The sequence below is a fragment of the Struthio camelus genome, chromosome 8, assembly GCF_040807025.1.
Source record: "Struthio camelus isolate bStrCam1 chromosome 8, bStrCam1.hap1, whole genome shotgun sequence".
Taxonomy (NCBI): domain Eukaryota; kingdom Metazoa; phylum Chordata; class Aves; order Struthioniformes; family Struthionidae; genus Struthio; species Struthio camelus.
Window position 1 is genome coordinate 7,948,067 of NC_090949.1, and position 22,447 is coordinate 7,970,513.

The window sequence follows — 22,447 nt, forward strand, 5'->3', positions numbered from 1 at the left end:
TCTGACATGCAAACTTTGGGGTGTTTATCCAGATGTCTGATGGGTTCTCCAAGGCACGGTATTTTTAAGCATTGACAGTGCTAATCCCAGGATGCCACCTTTATAGTCTGTGAAGATCACCTGCTCGACTTCTTTTGGAGGCTTTCTGAGGACTGTGCATTGTGCTGCTGCAGAGCCAGGAAAACACCAGGTTTGGCATGAGCAGAGCTACGCTGCTTCACTCCAACATCAGATCTGGCCCATCGTTTCTGGCTGCTTCTTCAAGTTTGTAATAAATCAACCAATCCCATTCAGTGCACTTTTAGGCACTTGAAGTCACCAGGCACGTAAAGGTCTCTAGGAAACCACAGTGGAAACAACTCCCGTAGAGTCTCTGCCTGCCTCCCTCATGTCCCAGAGGACTTTTTGAGGGGTGGGGACACAAGATCTGAGCTGACAGCTGGGCTTGAGCATAGCTGGGATGCGTGAAACAGAAATCAGAAAGGAAGTGGAAGTCATCTCAGCTATCTTAAATACCCACTTTCTAAAGGACTCAGTTGTTTCCTGGGACCAAAGTTAGATCTTCTGATGTGCCTAATGCTGCCTTTCCAGTCTTCTGAACATGTTCTTGGCTCCCAATTTATATAGCAGTTCACGCTAAACCAGTACAAGGCAGATTTCAGCTGGATTAAGAGTGTTCAGTTCTGGGTTTTTGCACTGATTTAACTCAGACAGATTGAAAGCAAGAGCTTAAGTGATATCAAGGCAAGTTTGTGTGTCATCCAGGCCCGAGTATCTCACGCAGCAAGCTGGGTCCTGGTCAATAAATTCTTTGGGGATTTTTCCTGAGAGCCACACAAGCTTCTCTACAGGGAAGGAACGGGACACCTGGGAAAGGAGCAGGAGGAAATGCATTGAACTGCTGTCCTTGTCAAAGGGACACCGAAGATGAGGCAAATAAAAAGTACTAAAATAATACGTGTTCATTTTTAAATTTTGCCGTTTCAGGGCTGTTTTGCTTGCTCAGTTTTTTAAACCCATCTGATGTTTATTTGTGTTTCTGTGGTGGGGGTTAGCAGTTACTGTAGAGTGTCCCATTAGTGGAAATCACATCCATAGAGGAACGAGATGTATCCACACAAACTCGGCTTTCCCAAGTGGGTCTGACTACCATTCCTGGGGTTGGTGTGATACAAGCAAGCAGAAGGTGCCCCCCTCCATATATTCACATTTCCTGTGAAAACCGGGGGGAAAAAAAGAATGTGCACAGCTTAAACTGAATTAATCCACCTTCCTCACCCAGTCACGCTTTCCAGAGCTGAAACTTTAATGCCTTTGTCTTTTCTTAAACTCGCTCTAGGTATCAAACTGGTTTGGAAATAAGAGAATCCGGTACAAGAAGAACATAGGTAAATTTCAAGAGGAAGCCAATATTTATGCTGCCAAAACGGCTGTCACGGCTACCAATGTGTCAGCCCATGGAAGCCAGGCTAACTCACCCTCAACTCCCAATTCAGCTGGTTAGTTTTTTTTTTTATTTTGGGTTGTTAGTTGTTTGGTTTTTTGTTTATTTTTTCCCCTCCCTCTAATCTTTCTCTCTCTCTCTCTCTCTCTTATTCTCTCCCCTTGGTTTTCTGCTTTTTTTTTTTTTTGATTGGCTTGCTTTTTTGGTCTTTAAAAAAAAAGGATAGATGGGTTTCTAAATTTTGGGATTGCTTTAGGGGAGGATACTTTCCTTTCATTTCTTTTTTTTTCTTGGATCCCCTTTCCAAGGGTTCTGTTTTTCGTTCAAAAAACGATGCGATCAGACCGTATGACTGATGGTTGACATACTGGGGGGTTATATGCATGGATGATAAACACAAAATCCAGGAAAATGACTAGAAAAAAATTGCTTGGATTGCTTACTTATTTTTTTGGGTGAGGGGGAGGTAAAAAAAGAAGAAAAAATAAAGTCCTTGCATACTTGTTCTGTTTCACTAGGGGCTGAAAGCATGAATGGCTCTAGCTAATAGAACCCAAGACTTGTGGGATGTCCTAGCTCATGCCATTTTGGGTCATTTTGAGGGTTGTCTGGGGTACATTTTTATCCTTTGGTTTTCCTTCTGCTGTGATTATCTTTGACTGCTTACATGACAGTGTCTGGATCACCTGCAAGAGCGTGCTCTGTGTGAATTTTATTTTCCTTTTCTGTCAGTACAGAAAATACTGAAATCCATGGGTTGCTTTGTTCCCTTTCCCCCTTCCCTTTCCCCCTCTCCTCCCCATTTGTGTGGTTTCCACTTTATTTGTTTAGACGGTCAAAGACACAGAGCACTTTGCCCAGATTTCAACTCCTCCTGTAGAGAACGATGCCTAGTTTGTTTGCAGTGTCTGCTGCAAGACCAGCCGATCCAAAAGTGAACCTAGCCTGTGGTTGGCATGCTTTGTTCTGGTTGTGTTCAGCTCCCAAAAGAGATGGGAAAATTGGGACCCAATTAAAAGGAAAAGAAGTTAACTTCATGGGTGCCATGTTCCTAAAATTATCCGTACAAATCTCTGTGTGTCTGTTTTCTTTTTAGGGGTGGGAGGGAGAATGGGAATGTGTCACTCACGTGTCTTTGAGTTTGGTGTCTGATCTCAATACCCTTTCCTCAGGGCATGAAGCATGCTGTTACCAGGTAGGCTACTAAGAGGAAGGAAACAATGGAGGAATGGAAAGGGCGGTGGGTGGGAAGAGAAGGCAGATGTTGAACACACCATTGGTGGTACATCATACAAATACTGGTAAGACCCAAAGCAGAGCCAAGGGTCAAACAAATGGAAAAACACCATTGTGGGTTTCTGGCTGATTTCCCAAACCAGCCCTCCACGGGAGGGGAAAGACCGTCTGTTATCCAGGAGCTCAGGTGGTAAATGGTGGTTGATCTCTGTGCTGGGGAGCTCGTCCACCCCTCCCAGGGACTCATGTGACAGTTTGCACAGAAGCATTTGGTGGTTTTATTTAGTTGGGCTGTGGAGAGAAGCTCTTACACACGACCCCTTATCTTCCAGGGGGCTTGTAACCTGCTAGGGGACTGTTAGTCCACCTGGAGCAGGAGATGTTGCAGCTTTTGTTTCAAGGTCAGAAACATTGCTGCGAGGCATCCTTCGCACCTCCACATGCACAGGGTTGTCTGTGATGGGCCGCATTGTAGCCAGAGCAAGCTGTGCTGCCGGCTCTGGTTTTGGTGAGGTGCATAGAAGGTTCGGGAGGAAGTTGTAGAGTTCTGCAGGGATAGATGGTTTGCGAGAATTTTGTTTGATTCTTTTTGACTTTTTTTTCTTTCCCTTCCATTGTTTTAACTGCTAAAGATTTAGCTGCAGTTTTAAAAATGTCATCCTTTGCGAACAGCTCACTCAAAATACTTGATCAGAAGCAGTCTGTTGATGTTAAAGCTCCCCTTCCCATTTAGAAAAGCCTGGAGGATAGACAGCAGAAATGTGTGTGTTGTCAGAGATACCCTCCTGCATGTGATATTGTCCTGCAGTCCACACTAGCTTGGAACAAAAGGGCACGGCTTTCGTTCTTTTCGTCTTTCTTCAATTGGAGTCAGAACCAACACCCTGGAATAGCGAGGGAAAAGCTCCACATCACTTGCATGGGTTTGGATCTGGCCTACATACAGTGGAATAGGCATTTCCCTAGTGCCTGCCCAGTTAAATACTGCTCCAGTGCAAGTCTCTTTCTGCGACTTCCCCACAGGCAGTAACGTAGCTATTTTGAAGATAAATTGGCCAGTACCCTGCAGTAAACGACTAAGATAATCCCTGGATAACACTACACTTTCAAGGAAGGACAAATAGTCTTGTTATTAACGTGTAAGACTTGAACTCCTGGGTCCTCTTTCTGGCTAACTTGTCTGTACTCCAGAAACATCGGCCTCTTTTCATGTACCTAATGTGGTAAAGCAGCACATTAGAGTGAGGGGAACTCTCAGGCCATGAAGATCCTTTTTCTGCTCGAAACGAAGTGTGCTCTAACCTAGACCACCAGTTCCCACCACCTTCCCTGTAAGCTGCAGCTGTGGGACGGGAGAGCAGGGTGGACACCCCTCTTTTCAGCACCACAATAGTCTCTGGGTCAGCTTGCAGTGATAGTGGGAGTGGATGTCCTTGTGGTCCTCTCCTGAGAAGGCAGCTGGAAGCATCTCAGGATTTTACCTCCAACAGTGGTATGCCAGGTTGAGATCTCCCCAGCTAAGCCATGTGGCCATAACAGCTCCATCAACCATCCCTGCGCTATGTTGTATTGGGCAAAGGCATGTCCTGATGACATTTGAAGTTGTGTGACCTTCCCTGCTTCAGGTCCCCCTTGTAGGGGCTAGTAGCAAGGGGCATACCTGTACGTGCTAGGTACAGCACGTACCATCCATTAAAGATTTAGAGGGTGGTGTCAAGGCCCTTGAGGATCCAGTCCTCAAATGTGCTGAATCACCCTGGGCGGGATCTGGTCACTTTCAGTCTTTGGGAGGAACATGGAAGTGGATGGAGAGGTGAAGAACTAACATGGATGGTGCCTCTCCTATTACACTGCAGGCTTCTTTCCATTTTCAGATCATTGTCTGAGGCTTTGGGGAGGAAGGAGGCTGAACAAAGACTTGATTTGCTGGGAATTTTGGGGGCCTTCTCATTGAAATAAAGGCATGTTGAAAAAAAGAGAGTAGGCAGAGGGACAGGTCATGAGAAAGAAGCAACCAGCAATGTAGTCCCTGGAGAGCTGTGGTGTTGGAAGAGGATGTGGATGTGATGGGACCTGGGACGGGAGCTAAATTCATTTCTGCTGTGGCTACTCAGGCCCATCTGTTCTCTGCATTGGTGCCCACGTTACCAGAGATCGGTGAATGGCTACAGTCAGTCAAAGAGATTGGCCACACATTGACAAGGGCAAGGATTGCATCTGTCTAGCCATCTGGCACGTTCTGAAGCAGGGTCCCCCATCCTCAGTCACCCAGGCCTGAATGTCAAACACCTTTTCATCCCGAATACGCACAGTTGGGCTTTATCAGCCAGATGTTCAAATAAGCTGAGATGTCTGGCTCATTTGGGCTAACAACTCCCCAAACTCACTTTGATTGTCTGGACGATCTCAGCACAAAAACCACATGGCAAGTGAAGATTATTTAATGTGGACAAACCCTTTGGCCAACCAGAGTCCTCGAGGACCATGCACAGGTGATGACATCCAGTGAAATCTTCCGTGCAAAGCAGCCAAAAATGTCCTGGGCTTTTTTTTTTTCTTCCCTATTCACCTTTTTGTTTTGAGAAAACCTTCTTGCAAAGCTGCTGATGGAGGCGATCGTGCTTTCTGGAAATGTACTTCATCTGGCACTGACTTGATTGTTGCTGTGCTCTGTGTCCTCTCTCTTCTCTGCCTTCCTCCATTTTTTGTGACACCACTTGTTCAGAGAGTGCCAGAGTGCAGGGTCAGAGAGGACTCTGAAGCACGAGCTTCAATGGAGAGATTATTCTGATCATAGCTGAGCATTGCTTGGCAAGTGGAAAAGGAACAAAAAAATGCCCTGCTGGGCTTGCTCAGAATTTTTTTCTTTGTTTTTAGACCTGATGTCAAACTCCGTGGCTCTGTCCAGCTGGGGAGCTGCATGGTCTGTCTGGTTCTTCCATCATCTTTGACCGTGGTAGGAGCACAAGGAAAAGTTAGGTCCTGTATCTGAGGGGAGGTTGAATTCTGTGCTCTTGGTGCATGGGTGTCAGTGCCATTGACTTCAGGTAGGAGTCTTGTATACAGGACCAAAGCTGACTTGAGTGGTTTAGTGTGCTAGATGTCCACCTGCCTGGTGGAGAGTGGAATGAAGCAGCAGATGAAGATGATTTGATTTCATCTCTGAAGAACACCATTTCCGTGTTGGTTTATTATTGACACTCCTTGAATTGTCACGTATTTTAGAAAGAAGGACTAGTTAGACATCCTGGAGAATGCGAGTTGGAAGTGGGAACTCTCAAAAGTTGTTGGCATTTGAGAAGCTGGCGAGTGAGCACCCTGAAGACTTGGAGGTGGTGTAAAAATACCAGCAATCAAGCTTGTGAGGATTTTTTAATTGGAGTCAAACTTCAAGTGAGTTTTGTTTAGGGATTGAAGAGATCCCTTTGCTGGCATTGTGTACATGTAGACTTTCACCCGATAGCAAGATCTGAGTGCCATGGCTTGTTTCATTTTAAATATATCCATCACTTTTCCTGGAGTTATTGTTGACTTGATAGAAACTCAGCACTAAGGAATGGTGGTGATAGGTCTTGGGTTTGATAAGATGTACAGAGGCTGAAGATGAACCACTGTTCCACACTGCTCCAGGCCGCAATGAGTGTTGTTTTTCTGGTGTTCTTTGGTCTCAACTATAGCATCAGGGGACTTCCATGCCGAGACCAGAGCCCTTTCATCCTGAGTTTACAGGCTCAAAGATGATCATTATAACTCAGTTCTTGAGGATTCCGAGATTAAATTACGACCATTGAAAAGCTCTGGTGTGTTTAAAATGGAGCCTTTTAGAGACACAGATGCGATTTATGATGGAGCTTCTTCCAGCGGAAGGATTTGACTTGTATTCCCTGGTCTTGTCCCCACTGAGGCTACTAGCATCTTAATTTTGAGGGCTCTTCTCGTTCCTGCCTCCTCTCCCAACCACCCCCGTCCATCAGCCCTCTTAGCTGCCTCTCTGAGACTTTGGACCGTCATAATTTTCACACATGGCTAGTACATACAGAGCAGAATGCTGAAACAGCAGAGTAGGCAGCATAAAGGGCTCTCTGCAATTATGTCTGTGATACAAATGCATCCATACATGCGGGCCATTGGTATGCGCATATTTGTCTTTGCATCCACATCAGTGGCAAGACATATTTACCATTTAGATATGCACATATATTGTAAAAATACCCTGTGCCAATAGCAGCGTATATCTCGCAAGTGACATTTCCAGCGTGCCTCATGATTTCCAAGACACCAGTGTTTTTCAGAACGAGAGTTTGTAGCTGTTTCTTTTTATGTCCTCCCTCCCATTCTCAATTTTACGGACAAGTTTGTTAAGTTTCAATAAAATATCGGTTAAGTGCATGTTGATTTTATTTTTTATTATTATTGTAATTTTATTTTGGCAGAGGAAGGTAGAATGACGTGTTGCTCTGCCGGGGATAGAGTGATGGTGGTGTCTTGTCAGTTGCTAAGGGATTCCCAAGTTCTCTTCCCCACTCTGCCACTGGCTATTTGTGTGATCTCCAAGGTTTTTGCTCACCTTGGAAGAACAGGACAGTAGGTTCTGCTTCCTGTGAGGGTCAAATGGAAAGTCATTTGGTTTTCAGCTGCTGTGGGAGTACAAAACCAACTTATTGCCCTATGCTTTTATGCCAGTATTCAAAGTGATCATTTAGAAAACCTAGTAAGAAGCATCTTTGTATATGTGAAAAGTGCCCATCTTCATGCTTGCAACTGAGCAGTGTCAGGGTGGCATATCCTCAGTCTGCCAACTTGCTTCCATGACTTTTGCTTTTAAAATAGCAAGTAACCTGAGAGGTTGGGAAGTGACAGGTGCCCTTTGCCAGCTGAGTGAAGGAAGCGGTGGTTACAGCTGCCTTGTGGCTAGTCCTGGTTGTCTTATACACCGTTGTTTGATCGTTCTCTGGGACACGCTGGGCAGGGCTGGCAGTGAACACAGCCAATTGAGCTCTTCCTGGCTGTGCTCCTTCCAGGCACAAGTAAGAGGGTCCTGATCCAAGACTCATTTTGCTCAAGCTGATCATCTATCCTGGATGTTGTATCTAGCAGTGATTTTTCTGCCTGCCTTTAATTCTGAGATTTATTAGCACTTGGTAAAAGAGCCCTTTGCAAAGAGAGCAGGAGAAAGTTTAGTGAACGTGAACCCTCTAGCCTAGACCTCCCATCCGCTCCCTGACCTTTTTTGCAGGTGGCTTCCATCAGAGAAGCCTTCCTGCTTGATTTCCAGGGGAGAGGTGGAGTCTGTCCAGAGGATTCCTTCCCTGTCCAGCACAGGCCAAGAGACGGGCTGTCAGACCTTTCTTAGAGCGTACGCATGAGCCATAGTTGGGCAATTCCACCAGGACTGTGGTTGCCAGTCTTCCAAGTTGGAAGTGGCAGTGGAGAAGCTGAGAGCGTATTTGGGGTTGGAGCTGAAAGCGTAGCTGACCTGGGCCCCTGAAGTCTCTCCTTTCCAAGGCTAACGTCATGTTTATAACCAAACCTTGCACGTTGAGCTGTCTCACACTTAACGCGCTGATCTGCACGATAAGTTCTGAAATAATCCCATAAAACCTTTTTTATTTATTTTAACCCCCTTGCCTCCCCGCTCTGCCCCCCGCCTTCCAGTTACATGATGGGTTTGTTTCTCCTATTCAGCAGCTGGTAGGTGCTCAGATATCTCAGAGCTGGAAGCAGAAAACCTTGTTTCTGCAAAGGCGGGATGATTTTTTTATCTTTTTTTTTTTTCCCTGATCCCACCCAGTTGTCTTCACTGTTACCGTTTTTTTTAGTTTAACGTTGGCGACTGGTGCATGCGGTGGGGAATTTGCTTACAGAGCTCATTCTTCTTGGGCAGCTGGCCCAGTAGGAAAGATGACACCCTTGTTTTCTCTCGTAGCCCATCATGATGAAAGACACTTGCCAAAGTGATCAGTAATGGAAGGCTAGCCCAGGTGCCTTCACATTTTTGTGCGCTTTCACTCTTGGCGTGCTGCGCTCCCCACCAGTGATGGATTTCTTGTGGAGGACAGTGACGTGCCTACTGTTGCAGTGTCCTGAAGGCAAACTCCACACTCTGCTGCCTTGCAGAGCTCACCTTAACTCAGTGGGAGCTCTGACCTTGCGATTGGATGGTGTCTGGATGTGTTCACCTTGCAGAGAGCAGTGCAGTGTAGATTTATCCAGGCTGATCTGAGCTGCTCAGGAAGCACAGTAGTATGGGTCTGGTTAGCCTTGCTGAAAAGACTTCTGCTTTCAACAGCAAGGCTTGTTTGAGTAATTCTGTTCTCCAGTGCAGTCTGCTGGGTGGACACCTCCCAAAATCAAAATTTTCAAAGCTAACTGAAGGACTTTGACACCCTGAAATGAAAGGAAATGGCTGTCTGAGTCTTCCAGGCTGGGCTTTGTTTCTTTTGGTCGAGAGCATGAAGAATCCTTCTTCCAGCTGAGGAGCTGTTCAAAGACATTCTTGGCATTGAGGTGTAGCAACATGTGGCTTTGAATAACCTTAAGAGTGCATCCTTTTTTTTGCTTGCTCTGTTCTTCATACTACTAACCTGACTGTGTGTTTTGTTTTTGTGGTTGCTTTGCATGTTGTTCCTTCCTCTTGGCTGAGAGTCATGGGGTGGATCTTTTTCCTTTCTGTGATTCAGGTGCCTCACTCTTTCCTTTCCAGGTTCTTCCAGTTCTTTTAACATGTCAAACTCTGGAGATTTGTTCATGAGCGTGCAGTCTCTCAATGGGGATTCTTACCAAGGGGCCCAGGTTGGAGCCAACGTGCAGTCACAGGTAGGGACCCATCCGATGTACTGCCAGTGAATGCATTAGTGTTGGAGGAGCCTTTGATTGTATTGGCACTTCTCCCTCCCGTCCGAAAAGAGCAAATCTCAACCAGCACAAATGAACCAACCAACACTTAAAAAAAGGCAAAGCAAACCAAAAAAGCAACCAACTAAACAAAAAAAGCAACAGCAACAACCACCAAAAAATCGATCAAAAAGAAACCAAAACCAGACACCCCGATAAACCATGGTCTTGAGGAAACTTGCCCAAACTTTGTGAATGCATTTGGCTCTGGCTTGATAGTCGTACTAGGAGGAGAGGAGGTTTAGGAGAACAGGCACGTACTTAAAGCAGCTGAGGTTTCGGTTCTGCTTGCTTTATTCTTCCAAGGGAAGGGGCCAGATGTTTGGACTGGTGTCTCATTTTACAAGGCTTCCACTCATTCCTTTGATGCCAAACCAGGTGTCTGCTGAAAGGCAAGAAGTGCTGAAATATACAACAGCTAGGTTTTTTTTTTTTTTTTTAATTAAAAGTCTCCCCCTCATCATCTCCCCGTCTCCCTAAAGCTCAGGCACTCACACCACCCGTTTACAGACCAGCAAGACAGAGCAAGGGAACTTTGGGCACTGTTACTGAAATGTGCTTTTTGCTTTGAGCAAAAATAAAGAATTTAAAAAAAAACAGTAACTCACTGTGATCTCCCACGTCCCATCTGATGTCCAGATATGCCACGAGTCTGCTCTCTGGCATCTAAGCCTCTGTATCGTGTTGAGAGATGACAGCCACTCTGACACCTTCGTGTTAGGCAAAGAGCTTGCTAAAGCCAAGGTCGCTCCCCTCACAAAGCTGGACCAGAGAAAGCGTGCTATGCGTGGGTGATGGGCTGTGCTTGCCACGCGTACCACTGGTGGGGCTGGGATGGGGTAGTAAAGGGCGAGGAAGGGGGCACACAGAGGAGAGATGGCAATCCGTTTGTGGTGGTAGGTATATTCCCTCTCTGGGCCCTCCAAAACGAAGGGAGGAGCCACACTTACCTGACTCCGAGGATCTCCTTCCACTGACGTGAGCTCCTGGCACTCGGGGCCAAAGGGTGGCAAGGGATAGGGGTAGCAAAATGGCTCCTCAGGTGCAACCGTGAGCCAGCCGCAGTGACATGCTCCGCAAGTCCGACCCCCACACTTGCCACACTGTTTTCCCTCTTTGCTGTTCCTGTCACGAGACTTGGGACCAAGAACAGAGCGTGGCCAGGCCACCGGGGCAGGCTGGCGGGAGGCGAGGGAGGCAGGAACAGTCCTCGACCTTGGATCTCACCCTGAGACCAATCGTGGTCCCTTTTTTTCCTTCTTTAAATGTGTACCTTTGTTACTATTACTATTTGTTTGTTTGTTTTTATCGTGCCAAAGATGAACAGAAGCGGCTTTGCCCACTAACCTTTCATTCACTCTAATTTGTGTCTTTGTTGTTGTTGGTTTGTTTAGGTGGATACCCTTCGCCATGTTATCAGCCAGACAGGAGGATACAGTGACGGACTCGCAGCAAGTCAGATGTATAGTCCGCAGGGCATCAGTGTAAGAAAAAAAAAATAGGCTTGGGTTCTTGTTTTATTTTTTTCCCCCCTTCCATTTTTATTCTCTCACTAGCAATTATTTCAAAGCCATAGGGCTCAGAATGCCACTTAGTAGGACTTGTCTTTGCTTTTACGGTCACCTAGTTTATTGCTTCTGTATCGGTCACGCCAACGGCAGAGTTTTGCCCACAAAAAAAGTGGCGACTGGGCAGGCTTTGTGCAGGCAGCTGGCGTCTAGGCTTGTCAGAGCAGATCAGTGTTCGCACGGCACCTGCGGCCACATGCGTTCAGCTGAGAGGAACTGCTAAACAGGTGACACCTAGTGTAACGGCGGTGGGGAATGTCACCATGAACGTCCAGGCCTCGAAATCTCTCCGCAAGGAGGCCAACGGTGGCATCCGGAGCGGCCATCTAAAAATAACTATCTGCAGCCAGCAGCCAAAGCTGGACCAGGGAAGAGAGAGGGCGTTGAAAACACGGTGACGATGGGGTTGATCGTAGTGACGGTCACAAATAAAGCACAAAAGAAAACGCAACCCAAGGAAACCTCACCCAACAGGAATGGGAGAGGATGGGAGGGGGAGGGAGGGCTTCAAAACATCTTCTACTTGTTCCTGGGTGCGCTGGCGGGTTCTGACTAGCATGAAAATTCATAGCGACAAGCTGTGTCGTACAGGGCAAAATCGATCAGACACACACAAGGAGAACCGAGTGTAGATTCGGGACAGCAATCCAACTTCATTTCTCAGATCAATCGTCCGCCATCTCAGCGGCGGTGACAGCAAGCTGGGAGAAGGGGGCAGCCTGGAAAAGGAGGCTGTGCTTGCAGAGTGGGTTTTGCTGTTACTGTCTGGGGTGGCGAAGGGAGGAGGGGGTGCTTGGCCACGAACGTGGCTTTCCGTCCGTCGCTGTTGTCACTGCGGCCCCTTTTGAGCGGTGAGGAGGATAAAGGCTGAGGTGGGATTATCTTGGGACGGGCAGGAAGGTGGCATTTGTTTTGTTTTGTTGCATACGTGGCTCACAGGAAGGGCTGGAAGAGGAGTCTTGTTGGTGAGAGGGGGGCAGAGCTCAGGTCACCCCCCCAGCAGCACCATGGGCGTCTTCTCCAAGCGATCCACCTCCAGAAGTGCAGTGGAGGGACGTCTGGGGAGCTCCCGGCTCTGCCAGCCAGCATCTGTGACTTCTTGTCAATTTGAAATGAAGGCACTGAGAAGGAGACGTGATACAAGAGGAAGCACTGATAGAGCTTCCTCACACCCTCCAGCCCTTTTCTCCCTCTGTCTTTTACTCAGGGAAGGGAGAACATGGCTTCGGCCGCCAACTGTAGGTTCACCCAGGTGGGACGGCAGCCCTGTGTCAGGGCAGCCCAGTGGGAACGCTGACCTGACACATCTCTCTTTGAGTGCCCTCACCCTTCTGGCCAAGGAGGCCACCTGGGCTTTGCCGCGAGCAGCACCTTGTGTGTGAAAGCCCTCAGGCCATTGGTGTGGCAGAGGCCACCACCACCAGGGTGGGGAGAGCCCCGTCATGCAAGGAAGGTGGGAGAGGCGGCCGGTGGGGTCGGGTGCTTTCCTCCGCTCTCGCTTGGGTGCGCGGAGACGGAGCGGGCACTGGGGCTTAGCAGGAAGCTTGACGTCATGAAGCCGAGCCAGGGAGGATTTGTGAAGTAATGTAATTGAACATGTGCAGATAATTATGTCTCATTACATAAGCCCGTTGCAAAAGCGGTGCTTGAAAATGCCACATGAAAGAGCCTATCGTTCCGCATTAATTTCTCTGTGCGCTGAATTTATTCCCTTTCTGGCTTTTTAATACTTGAAGAGTAAATGAATTGGTGGCTGATCATGATAAGAGATGATACTTTTGTATAAATTAAAATACCCCCAAGGAAAGAGGCTGGGCTGATTATGGTTGCAGTTGGCTTGGAAAATAACAGTGATCTGGGTTAAGCCAAAATTTGGGGGGAGGGTTATTGCTGGGGATTACAAAGTAGGGAGGGGGACAACAGGAGAGAGGAGAAGAAAGAGATAGTGTAAACTCGAAAGCCAAATAAGATAAGAGCAACTGGTCTGGTATCTCCGACTGTCAGCGATGGTGGTAATGGGAGAGCCCACATTGCCGGGGACAGCACTGGGAACTGGTAAGCTGGCCGAGGCTCTGTGGTGCGCTCTGCGCTTCCCAGCTGGGGATCTGGGATGTCTGGGATTTGATGGCTGCTTGGGTTGATTTTCTAGGACAGCAGAAGCCCAAATTGGCCCAAAGGGGCCAGGCGTGGGAACGCTCTTCAGAGAGGGGCAGGGTGGCAAGTGGACAAAACGATCGCCCAGGTTTTGGGGAATGAGTCCTTGGTTCCAGGTAGAGCATTTCCCCATAGAAAGATGCTGTAACTCTGGCAGGCCCCCAGAGCAGGGCAGGGAGTAGGGAAGTTTGTTTAGAGCTGAGCAGGAGGTTTAGGAAGCATCTTCTGGGTTGTGTCTCTCTCTATGAATGTTTTGCTTCCCTCATATCCCTGGCAGCATGTTCCTCTCTGTGGCTTTTATTGTCACTTAATGTCTTTCCAGCTAGATCCCGAAGTGCTTGATAAACTACAGCTGTGTGGTTTGTCCACCCTTGAACTGTGGCTACCCTCTGGGGAAGCGTTCTTCCTCGGCAAAGTCCAGGCAACTGCTTTATCCAGGCACGGGGAAGAAGAGCACTGTATCCTCGCTGGAGGTGCAGGCAGGTTTTTCCTGTCTCGCCCCTAAACCTTTTAATGCTGAGGAAGGGCAGCAGGTTGCAGGAGAAAGCTGCTAGTTATACAGAAAACTGCGCATCCCCTGCAGAACTCGAGTATCCCTGCAAGCCGTTGGAAGGAGATGAACCGAAACCTAGTCAAGAGCCCTGTCACAAAGATCTCTGCATAGGGCTGAGGTTAAGTCATCCCCAGAGCCCATCAGGTCTAGGAAGTCAGAAACAGGTTCCCCAGCTCCACCGTTACAGCCCTTGGCAAGGGAGACAACACACAGAGTTTGCGCTCCTTGATGGAGGATGAATTTTTAAATGTGTGTAAATCATGACAACCGAGGACAAAAATATAGCCCAAGCCCAGTTTCCTCTGTGGCTCTTCTGCAAATGTGTCTGCTCGTTGCAGCTGCTCGACGGCTGACAGAACGCCCCGCGCTGCTCCCGTCAGCTCCGCGGGGCTAAAAGGGCTGGAGTCAGTTCTGCATCGTTACCAGAATAATCAGCTACGTCCCAAGCAGCACATCCCTGTGACCTGCAGTGATGTCTGAGGCAGAGAGAAAACAGCTGGCTTCTCATATCCCAGCTGGAGATACGTCGGGAAGCACGCTTCCCAGCAAGGAGAGAGGGCTGTCTGCAGCCTCGCACGTCCGTTTGAGGAGCAGTGGAGGGGCAACTGCGACCCGAGTCTGCATGCAGGTTCCCCGCCTGCCTTGGATGGCCCTGCGAGGAAGGGGGGACCCCCTGCCTGAAAGGAGCTGCTCTTTTGGGCCTGACCCAGCAGTTCTTGCAAGCTTTGAGGTTGGGTTTTTTGCACAGTGAAGCTTCAGGTGTCTGGTCCACCTGGATGGCGCCTTTTCATGTGGGTCTGCATGTATACCCACTCTTGGGTCCTCAAGGCTGGGATTTTCAAAGGATTTAGAAGTCCAGATTCTGGTGACTTCCAGTAAAGTCGGACCCTTTATTTCCAATCATCTGCTGGAGGGCCCCAGCACAAAGCACTGCCCTTCCTGCGCCGCTCTGCAAGCTTAAATTCACAAAGTGTTTTAGGTTCCTAAATCCCTGCTAAACCCATCTGGGGACAAGTGCCAACCACTGAGTGAATCTCAGTGCTTCCTTGCTGGTACAGCGGGGAGATCTGTGTAGGACAGGGCTCCCCCGATGTAACAACACGCCTATGCAAAGTACAGGTGGACAAAGTACAATTGCTCTGGTGGATTTGCGTACGAACACACATGTAATTCAGAATGAGGTTGCTACTAATGCATAGATCAGCCAGCTAATTAACTAATGAGTTATAATCATCTTAACGAAAACCTTTTCAGAGATTTCTTTTTTTGAGTCCCGGCTCCCCCTCTCTTTCTCTCCCTTGTCCCTCCCATCGCTAACCCTCTAGCAGAGAAGATTGGACAGGCCAATTTATAGATCGTTTAAAAGCCTAGTACAGGAGGCTATTTTTGAAGTTCATCAGTGTGCAAATTTTTGATTTATAAATGCTATTCTGCGTTGCTGTGTGTATTTACACAGCAGTATTTGTCATTAAGATGTTGGTAGTCAGTAGCAGGGTGTGCGATTGATTTTTGCATCTGCTCCTGTCAGCTGAAAGCAGGGATCATCACAGTGCACTTCAGTGGCTGCGATACCTGTAGGACGCTTGCTGTGAGCACCCTTTCTCCAAGAATTTGTGCCTTGCAAAGAAAGCATCTGTAGCTCTGCCCCTCTGCAAGCTACGATTCACAACTGAAAGCTGATCCAACAGGGGTATTTGGTCCCCGAGCTCGTCCGTCGCATATTTGATGGCTTGTGGGAGATGCCTTTGCTTATCCTGAAGACTGCAGGAAAAGAGCTGCTGTCATAAGTCTTGGAAAGTGACTTTGGATATTCCTACATGCTGCCAGATGCCTGCTGACATGTACTCGCATGTGTCCACTGTTCTACCCCCTTTACCCGCCGACCCAGAGGCAGTAGCACGGTCTGGCACCGTGGAGGTTGCAAGAGGAGCTTCACTGCAGAGGAACGAGAGTCAAAGCTGAGCCATCTCTGAGCTCTTCTGGGACTCCCTCAGTCTCCTGGGGCAGAGGGCTAGCACCGACGAGAGAGGCATGTGTCAGCACGCGTCACACACGGCCTACGGCAGTGCCAAGCTTTAAACAGAGTGGTTAAGAGGCTGTGCCGTGCCACCAGCTGGGTAGCCCCTTTCTCCAGCTCCCCCGCAAGCCTGCGACCCTGAGATTGCAGGCGTTTGTTAGCCACACGTTGTTTGGCAAGCAAGGAGCTTGATTTCCTAGAGCTGGCCAGATCTGCTTGGGTTCTCTGTTGTTTAATGAGAGCTTGAGTGCATATCATAACGAGAGACTAATAGGCTCTTAAAAACCCACAGATACGAAATCTCTCTGAGGCTACTCCCATTCTGTCAGGTTCTCAGTTTCCCCTGTATCTGATGCATTTGGAGGCTAACCCGACATCTGCCTGCCTGCCCTGTCAATGATGGGACAAGGATTTGGTCACAGAAAGCAAGATGTTGAGACAGCCTCCATGCAAAGCAGAGAGCTCATCAAAAAAGAGACAGAAACTCGGCTACCAACCCCTGGGCTGTCAGCCAACCAGACTTGACGGAGGTGACAAAAATGCTGAGAGACCTGCAGCAATAAAAGAAACAGGCACCAAAACCAGTAGCTTCAGCAATCCATCACCGTGGCTCCGCCACTTGAACAGCCACCAAGGCCTTGCCTGTGCACTGGGACCAGAAGACGATGTTTGAAGAGATGTCCTGAAGTCCTTTGCTCTGTCTTTGGCTTCTGTCCCTCCTGAAGAAGTCACAGGTCTGTGCAGGGGCTCCTCGTAGGGTCTGCAAGGAGCAGCAGCCACTGCTGACTCCTCAGAAAACTTCCTCATCTTTCAGGGAGGTGTTTATCACAGCCGATCCCAGCGTTTATTATGGTCAGATCCCAACTGATCTCCTTAGTAGGGAAAAGAGGCAGGGCTGACTGGGTGAAGTTGTATGTGTCATGCACGTGGCCTTGCGCAGTGCCACAACTGTATTCCAAACCCCACCCCAAGCACCACAGCGTACCCAGCAGGCTCCCAAACTTTGTTCAGGCCTCAGTGAACTCTGCCGACTGCAATGAGTTGAACTCCAGGGACGGAGGGGTGACTGTGGATGGTGACTGCACGCCTTTGACAGGGCGAGGGACCCAGCCTCCCTGTGGAGGGCTTGTCTGTAGTGCACAGCAAAGGATGGCACCAAGATGCTCCAGTTGTGGCTAACCTTGGGGCCTCTTTTCCGTTGCTCCACCCACGACTAAGGGGCCTCATTGGGCTGGAAGAGCAGAGCTGTGGGGTCTGTGGGATGGAGGGAAGTGCCTTTGGGACCAAACCCCACGGGAGGCTAGGTCAGCATCTCCCCCAAACCCTCTTGTCTCCGCACTGGATCCTGTAACTGAGGTGGTCATGAGGGCACAAACTCCTTCCCTGCAAAACGTGAAGGTGATTCCCAATCTTGAGTACAGTGGGGCTTCGCGGCATTTTGGGGGGCAGAGGAGGGCAGGGAGAGAGATGCTGAATATCAAAGCACCGCAGTCATTGTCTCTAAGGCATTCTGCCTCTTGCTCCTTTCAAGAGCGGCTGGCACGAAAAAGCCTCTCTAAAAATAGTTCAGCACAATAGGGACCGAGCCCTGCTCCGAAGGGCCCCCTCCTCCTCCTCCCCCCTTCTGCTCGCTGTAATGACCCTGCAAACACTAAATGGCATCTGAGTGCATTAAGCAGCAAACTCTCCGGTGACATAGCAATTACGGCTCTGAAATAGATTTGGTGCGTCACGGAAGATAAGGGTTTTGAAAGTTTCTGTTGTGATTATAGCTTGTAACTCCAACAAATAACAGGCTTCGTAATAAGAGGCTGCCAGCACAGCTATTGTGGTTCTCTCTCACTGATGGCACGTAAATTGCTATTAATGTCCTAAGTGTACTTGAATATGCCAGTCTCTGGGCGGCGGAGTTGGCTCTGTGTCTCTCTTTACACGGCCTGTCATTGTCAGGCTGATAATCTACAGTAATTGCTGCCTCTTGCAATGGTCCAAGATGTGTAAGGGTGGATACTGGATCTCGGGGGAACACACGGACTGTGCGTATCGGTGCCTGTGCGCAGGAGCGACGTGATCTGCCGCTTTGCGGAGGGCGGCGGGGGCCAGCCGCAGGCCGGCCCCGTGCAGCCGTGTCTCCTGGCGCACTGGTGGGCACGCGGTGGTGGGTTCTCCTGGGCGTTGCAAGGCCATGACTGTCTGTGCATCGCCCGGTTTCATGCTTGCGTCCAAGGTGTAGTACAGCGGTCTTTGATGCACCGGATCCTGTAGCAACTTCAGACCGCGACTGCTGTCTTTGCATTGCCTAAATACCTTGATGCCTGAGGTGGTAGCGCATGCGGTTGCACGCTTAGATGTGTAGGTGGAAGGATGCACAAGCTGGTTGTGTGCATGCCTCCGCCTTTTCCATGTCTACTTTTTACATGTCCTGGTGCAAGTTGGTTTTTCCTCTCAGAGCTGTGTTTTTGTGGCTTGCTTTGTGGTCAGCTCTGCGGTAGCCGCTTTGCTTCTCTCTCAGCTGCCTCTCGGTAGCCCTTGGCAAGGGGCAGGCAGGGAACCCGTGGTCAGCATATGTAACCGCCGGGGAGTCGGGGACGGCTATGGGCTTTCCGCTCGTTCCTCTTCCACGCCTCGGGGCGGTGCGGCTTTTCCTCCCCCTACCCCTGGGGCACTTTGGGGAAGCACCGTGTCACCAGACCATCCTTGCTAGCGGCATACGGCCCACCTCTAGCCACCCTCGCGTGCTGCGCTGACGCGAGCAGCTCTGCGGCTGCCACGTGGTCCCAGCACGCGGGGACTGTCACGGCCGGTGATGGATGCCCCGCGTCAGCGGAGCGCTGCAGAGGGAGGCGCCGGCAGAGGCAGCCGGAGCAGGCCAAGCAGCCCAGGCATGTCTAAAGCGGGACGGCGGCTGCTACCGACTTGAGCGCGGGCAGGAGTTTGGAAGGATTAATTAGCCTAGCACTGAATCAATGTCAGAGCGAGCCGAGGAGGCTGGGTGCAACATCTGCTCCTCTCCGAAGGGGACGGCAACTCCGAGAGGAAGCGGCAGCCAGACAGGAGCAGCTTCTGCATGCTCCCTGCTCCCGCTCGCTGCCACAGGGGCCCCTCTGGCCAGCTCTGCTCTCAGGAGGCCCTGAGAAATTCGGCTGCGCGTGGGAAGGTGCCATGTCTTGCATTGCCCCCTCTTGCACCGACCAGCCTGTTTTTAGGGAGATAAATGAGTTCCCCCCCCCCCCCCAGCCGCTTTGTTGTGTGACCCCTTGCATGAGCCCCAGGCCAAGGTACAGCAATTGCATCTCCATTGCAATGTGGCTTGGAGAAGTCCATCGAGGACGGGCTCCCGGTGGTCACGGAGGGCCAGCGCCAGGAGCCGGCGCAGAGCTGGGACCTGGCATGCCGGCTCCAACCATACCATGCTCGGCCGGGGGGGTTCACTCATGAGCAGGCTCCTCGGCAGGAAGGATGTAATGGGATCCCACCTCGGGATGATGTTTGAAGAGGTTGTCTCAGGACCAGGGCTCTGTAACGAAGTGCCATCCGGTGTGGGCTCTCGGGATGGGTGTCGGATAAGCTAAGCATGAGGAAGCTGCAGCTGTGTAAGGAGGCAGGTCTCCTCTGGATGGCCCTGCCAGGGCGAAGCAAGCGCAAGGAGCCGCTCTGCTCGGCGACAAGGCTCAGCGCCGATAGCTTGGCAGGGAGTCGTCCCCTCGGCGGGTGGCCCTGCAGCCCCCAGGAGACGGGCAGCCCACGGTCCCTCCCTGCCGCTGCGCCGCAGGAGGAAAGGTGCCCTGAACCCGCCGAGGGAGCGATGGAGCCATGGGGAAGGGTCCTATTTGGGGCTTGAGTTGGGGTTGCATCTGAGCATGGCCCTCCCGCCGCAGAGTTGAGGGGGGGGTCCACGGCGGGGAGGGGCGGGGGGGGTGGCCGTTTCGGCTGGGCTGGCCGTGGCGGTGGGTGCGCGCGGCAGCTCACCCAGCTGTGTCTCTCCGTTCCCGCAGGCTAATGGAGGTTGGCAAGACGCTACTACCCCGTCGTCGGTGACCTCCCCCACAGAAGGCCCTGGCAGCGTTCACTCTGATACCTCCAACTGATCTCCCGGCAAATTGCATCCCTGGCTGACCCCGGCCCCCGGCGGGGGCGGGAGGGGAGGGGGCCTCTCCGAACACCGCAGCAGTCAGACTGGAGGTGAACCCAATCAGCACACACACGAAGACTCCTTCTCTTCTCTTCTCTTCGTCGGGATGCTTTTTTCAGCCAATCTGGACACTTCTTTATACTCTCTTCCCTTTCTTTTCTGGGTAGAAGCCACTCTTCCCTCCTCGCCGCCGCCACCACAACACCCCCCTCCCCACACACACGCATACACACACCCCTTCCCACCGAAGGCTATTTCGACAGGTAGAAGAATTATAAGGAGGAAAAGCAAAAGTCGCCACCGCAAAAAAAAAAAAAAAAAAAAGAAAAGAAAACCAAACCAAACCAAAAGCAGTGCACGGCCTCGCGCTGGGTTTCTTGTCGAGGAGCCAAAAACGTACCTCAGTCGAGTCTGGCTCCTTCCCTCCCCGGCAGCTCCCCCCCCCCCCCCCCCCCCCGTCCCTCGCACGCTACCTCGCAGTAGGAAAACGCCGCATCAGCCCTCTGTCCTGCTGCTTCCTCATCACTGCCGGTGCTGGGAATAGCTAGCAGACCGCCTGCCTCCCCGCGCCACAGTTGTGCCGATGCCTCGGTGAGTTGCCCCCCGGGCAGTGCCGGTTACAGGGCAGATGAACGCAACCCCGCTGCACGTAGGAGAAAGAGCCAAATTCCCCTGCCGTTGCCCACCCCCCCCTTGGCTTTCAAAAGGTACCAGGCCGTTCCCAGACCCATGGAAACAGCCAGCCCGGGCTGTCCCCGGCGCTGCTCTGCAGCAGATCTCAAACACATTGGCTTTTCTGAGCTGGATCAGATGTGCCGCTCACCCGCGTGTGCTTTGCAGGAAAGCCCTGAGAGATAAGACCCCACAGTCGTGGCCCCCCCCCCCCGTATCCTTCATTGCGATGCTGCTAGGGACGGGGAGGCGAGGAGGGAAGGAAACAAAGCAGAAGGAGGCAGGTGAGAAATTATCATCACTGATAACGAAAGCACTGAGCGCGTCTGCAGTGTTTTACATGATCAAGCATTAAGTAATGATTGATGGGACCCATGCAGTTTTCTCGCAGCACCTAGGGAGGCCAGCAGTGGATTTTTTCTATCAAGGAAAGCATCGCACAGTGCTGGCTCGTATTTTCGCCTGTGGGGCTACCCGCTGTAGAGTCGAGCGGGCTGGGCCGTGCAAAAGAAGGACGTGGGTTTCCCAAGTGCAGACAGGGCCAAAGGGTTTGGCAGCATCCTCTGGCCATTGCGTTTCCCAAGCCGTGCCGGAGAGGCAGTGGTGCCTGGCACGTGCGTGCAGGAGCGACCATGGCGGTGCGGTCCGTAGTTAGCTCCTAGGATTGGTAATGACGTCAGGGAAGCCGAGGTTGGATCCCCGAGGTTGGACACGGTACGTGTGCAGGGTGAATGGACTGGGTGCTTGAGGAGGAAACTCGGTAAGATGAGTGGATGTCCCTCTTGGGGTTTTTTTTTCAAATTAAACTGACGGTTTCAGTCCTTGGAGTAACTATGGGATGTGGCATCCGAAGTCGTGGGACAACTTGAGTGATCCCCTGCCTGGCCACAGGTCTGCTTTTTGGGTGACTGGCAGTAAGCAGGGTTTCTTCGTGCTAAAATGCTCCTCTAGATAGACAAGGTGGGCTCTTGTTTTGAGAGCAGGACAACAAATTTGCCCTGTGCAATGGCTGAGCTTTGCTGTGAGTGACGGGACAGGAGGACATCGGAGCACAGTAGTTTTGGCTGCAAGTCCTCCCAGCAGGCAAGGAGGGCAAGCCGACCCTCCGTGAGTCCAGGGTAGGCGTTTGCAGGATCAGGGTCCAGGTTTTGTGCGGATCTGTGTAGATACAACGGGTATGGTGCCTTGTGACGAGCTGTGATACCTCTCCCACATCTCGTGCTCTCCCGAGTCCGCGGCTCGCGCTCCCTTCTCTGCCCTGCCTGCGCCGGCATCTGCTTCGCCAGCCGTTTCGAGAGCAGAATAACGCTAACGCAGAGCAGCGTTGAGCGGGAACCGTTCAAAATTAAAGCTCTGCCAGAAAAATTTCCACCCTTCCACTGGGAAGAAATAACGGAGATTGGCCTGCAGCCCAGCACCGAGCGTTTTCAGGCCGGCAAAGGCGGCGCGTTGGCAGCTCTGGTACGCTGAGACCTCGCCGAGCGGGGCCGGCAGCGTTGCTCACTGAAGCGGCGGTCAAGCCTGGCTTTCTGGGGGGAATAACCCCAGAAGGCTCCCAAGCGCTTGCTTTGACGTTTGTGAATTTCCCCCGATTAAGAGCAATCTTGATTCAGCAGATCTTTTTTTGTCTCCGAGCTGCTGGGGATCAGAGCAGGGCTAGGAGCACGTTTGAAAGGCGGGCTTTAAAAATGGCAAGAACTTGCGCTTTTTGTTGAGCGTTGAGGGACTCTTTGTCCTTCCTTGGGAAGACCAAGCGAGGGCAGGCGGCGAGCGCGAT

The 22,447-nt window shown here is 50.8% G+C and overlaps 1 protein-coding gene across 3 annotated transcripts in view; it reads left to right on the forward strand.

Annotated features, from left to right (window-relative positions):
• PBX1 (PBX homeobox 1) overlaps nucleotides 1-20,631 on the forward strand; it is a 157,443-nt gene extending 136,812 nt beyond the window's left edge. The window contains exons 6-9 of one of the 3 annotated variants that reach the window (XM_068951865.1): nucleotides 1,340-1,499; nucleotides 9,384-9,496; nucleotides 10,969-11,058; nucleotides 19,862-20,302. In XM_068951865.1, coding sequence (XP_068807966.1) covers nucleotides 1,340-1,499; nucleotides 9,384-9,496; nucleotides 10,969-11,058; nucleotides 19,862-19,954 — 456 coding nt within the window. In that variant the 3' untranslated portion in view covers nucleotides 19,955-20,302. Of the gene's footprint in view, nucleotides 1-1,339; nucleotides 1,500-9,383; nucleotides 9,497-10,968; nucleotides 11,059-19,861 lie in introns of all 3 variants that reach the window. The other 2 variants (XM_068951866.1, XM_068951867.1) reach the window with 2 other exon arrangements.
• Nucleotides 20,632-22,447: the final 1,816 nt, after the last annotated feature.